Source organism: Otolemur garnettii, unplaced genomic scaffold, assembly GCF_000181295.1.
Source record: "Otolemur garnettii isolate 467f Iridium unplaced genomic scaffold, OtoGar3 scaffold00002, whole genome shotgun sequence".
NCBI lineage: Eukaryota > Metazoa > Chordata > Mammalia > Primates > Galagidae > Otolemur > Otolemur garnettii.
The window spans coordinates 7,550,637-7,553,928 of NW_003852397.1; the positions used below are offsets into that span (position 1 = coordinate 7,550,637).

Sequence of the window (3,292 nt, forward strand, 5' to 3'; positions counted from 1 at the left end):
CACAACGCCCGGCTATTTTTTGGTTGCAGCCGTCATTGTTGTTTGGCGGGTCCGGGCTGGGGATTCGAACCTGCCACCTTAGGTATACGTGGCTGGCACCTTAGCAGGTTGAGCTATAGGCACCGAGCCTGCTTACTACTATTATTTTACTTTCAAAACTTAAAAGTAGAGAAAAGAACTTTCACTTTTGGCTGTGGTGGAGTTAACTGGCAATGGACTAGCCCTACCACCTGGATAAAAGAGGTAAGACAATGAACAATAGGCAATGTAAGACTGTTCCTTAAGACAAGAAGAACTCATGAAGTGAACCCCAGCTCAGTGTGGAGATAATTTCCTAGACATAGTGTAGTACATGCTAGAGTACTGCAGAGCCTGGATGTCCAACTAAGCCAGAGGAAGAGATTAGATTTCAACAGCTCATTGCTAGAGTCTATGGGATGGGGCACCAGAGCTAAGGGAGCTATGCAAATAGCAGGAGTTGGGGGGTCAGTATAGGTGGGGGTTCCTGTGAATGACTGGCCCAGGGCTGTGCTGAAAATGAACAGGTTGAAACCACATTAGGTTTATTAGAGAGCAGCTGCCTGAGGGTTGATTTTGGGTAGAACTGGACAGATAGTGTTGGGATTGGAGACCTAGCAATGCCACAGTAGAGAGACCTCATTATCCGCTTGTTAACAATCTTGGCTTCTAGCTGACAGCCCAGAAAAACCATGTCTTAGGAGGTCCTTGCCCTATAGTAAAGCCTACTCTAGACAAAACTTAAAACCAAGTACTGACAAAGGGACAAAGTTGGGAGATTGAGTCCTGTCAAAGATCCTAGGCAAAGGAACACTACCTTTGAGGAAGGAGAAGAAGAAAAAGCCATTTGCCCCTGGGGAGGGTCAGGAAACTTGCTTGGGCCCAGGACCTGCCAATGTTATAAAGCAAGGGTCTACTGCCACCATGGGAAGAGTTTGAGTGCTGAGCAAGCCCTATCTCTGAGCCCCAGAGTAACAGGAATATCCAGATGAACTAACTATGCCCCTGCCTCCACAATAAACCTACCACTCATTAAATCTAACTCTGAAAAGTTAATGGAATGAATTGCATATTGTAGAAAAATGAGAATGTTTGTTAACTTCTCATCCGAAATAATACAGGCTAGAAGAAAAGGGAACAAAATCTTTAGAGTAGTAAAAGAAAAAAACAAAAACAGAACAAAATCTCATCCCCAGAATGAGGCAGACAGTGAAAATGTCATTCAAAAATAAGGATAAAATGAAGATATTTTCAGACACACAAGGTCTGAGAGAATTTCTTGTCAGTAGACTTGCAATAGAAGAACTGCCAAAGAAAACAGATTAACAGTTCTTAAAATGCTAACACACTCAAACCATGTGACTTAGCAATTCCACTCCTAAAAGAAATAAAAATGTATGTTCAAAGCTTTATTACAGTTTTGTTCATAATAGTTTCAAACTAAAAATAACCCAAATGTCCATCAACAGATGAATGGATAAACTGTGGTATATTCACATAAGTGAACACCATTTAATAATAAAAAGGAATAAACCAGTGGTTTATGCAACATGGTCAAATCTCAAAAAACACTATGCTGAGTTTTTTCAAAGAAGCCAGATTCAAAGGAACAGATTATGAATATTTGTTATTTCTATGAACTGGCAAAACTAATTTACAGCAGTAGAAATACAATTACTACTTATGTTAATGATTAGGGTATAGTATAAGTAGGTTGACTGCAAAGCTGTACAGAGAATTTTCTGGGCATAAGATATGTTCTTTTTTTGGACTGGGGTAGCTGTTACAGGGTGAATGCATTTTTCAGTCATAGAACAGTATGCATTAAGAGTATACGTTTTATTGTATAAAAATTAAACTTTAATAACGTTGATTATAAAAAAGATATCCTCTTCAGAATTATAAACCATTACCTGTATAGATCTGTCTTGTTATCAAACCAGTCTGACAAGACCCGAAAGGTAAAGAGGGGAAAACGCTGATGAAGAACGTGAAAGCTCACATTTTCAAAGGTGTAGTTTGTTAGAGCCACCTAAAGATACAAAAAAAGGCAAGATACCATTATAACAATATTTATGTGGTAAATTTAGATCCAAAATATACCAATATCACTTTAAATTCACAGGAAAGCTACTTGTAAAAATGATTTGTGTTGTAACTGAATCTTAATTAATTCCAAACTATGTATAGCCTAATGGGACAGAAATGTCCATAACAAATTAATACATCAGACTTGATGAGTTTCAACTTGGTCATATAATACTCATTTTAAGAAATCCCAGACCTAACCACTTCTTTCTATACTCTATGCTAACACAAACATTGACAGACAGAAGCATTGTCAAGCAAGTTAATTTTTGTTCTTTCCATACTTACTTTTTGGTTCTTGATGATATGACGATTAATGAGATTCCATAGATTTGCAGATGAGTTATCTAGTTAAAGACAGGCATTCGTCCTCCTCCCAAGAATGACATTTCTTACTAGGACCCAATACGTAGGCATTATAGAGCCATTTAATTTCATTTCAAAAACAAAAGATAAAAATGACAGAAATGTCTCTCTATATTCAAAATAATATATGTAGGTAAAAGCTATATTAATGGAAAAAGAATACTGAACCAGGGCATCAATTTTTTTTTCTTTTCTTTTTTTTTTTTTTGAGACAGTCTCACTGTTTCCCAGGCTAGAGTGGCCATGACATCAGACGAGCTCACAGTAATCTCAAACTCCTGGGCTCAAGTGATCCTCCTACCTTCGCCTCCCAAGTAGCTGGGATTACAGGTATACCATAACATCTGGCTAACTTTCTCTATTTATAGTAGAGATGCTGTCTCACTTTTATTCAGGGTGGTCTTATGAATGCCTGATCTCAAGCAATCCTCCTGTCTCAGCTTCCTAAAAATGTTAAGATTACAGGTGTGAGTCATGGCTCCTAGACAAATAAGAAAGGCAAGGGCCCAAATTAATAAAATGTACTTCTAGGTAGATGATCTCTTAGAAATCACTACAAAACAATAGCACCAGAACATAGCATACTTTACAGCATGCATGTACTTATACATACACATGTCTGTATGTGCACACCTCTCATAGGTTGTGAAACGGTAGAAGAGGCCTGGGCACAGTGGCTCACATCTGTTATCCTAGCTTTCTGGGAGGCTGAGGTGGGTGGATTGCTTGAGCTCAGGAGTTCAAGACCAGCCTGAGAAAGAGCGAGACCCCATCTCTAGTAAAGCTAGAAAAACTAGCCAGGTGTGGGGGTGCGGGCCTA

At 38.7% G+C, this 3,292-nt stretch overlaps 1 protein-coding gene across 1 annotated transcript in view; it reads right to left on the minus strand.

The window, feature by feature from the left end:
* REV3L (REV3 like, DNA directed polymerase zeta catalytic subunit) overlaps window positions 1-3,292 on the minus strand; it is a 200,323-nt gene that overhangs the window by 48,274 nt on the left and 148,757 nt on the right. Inside the window, exon 23 of the mRNA XM_023512479.1 lies at window positions 1,932-2,050. Within this exon, the coding sequence (XP_023368247.1) occupies window positions 1,932-2,050 (119 nt within the window). The remainder of the gene's footprint in view (window positions 1-1,931; window positions 2,051-3,292) is intronic.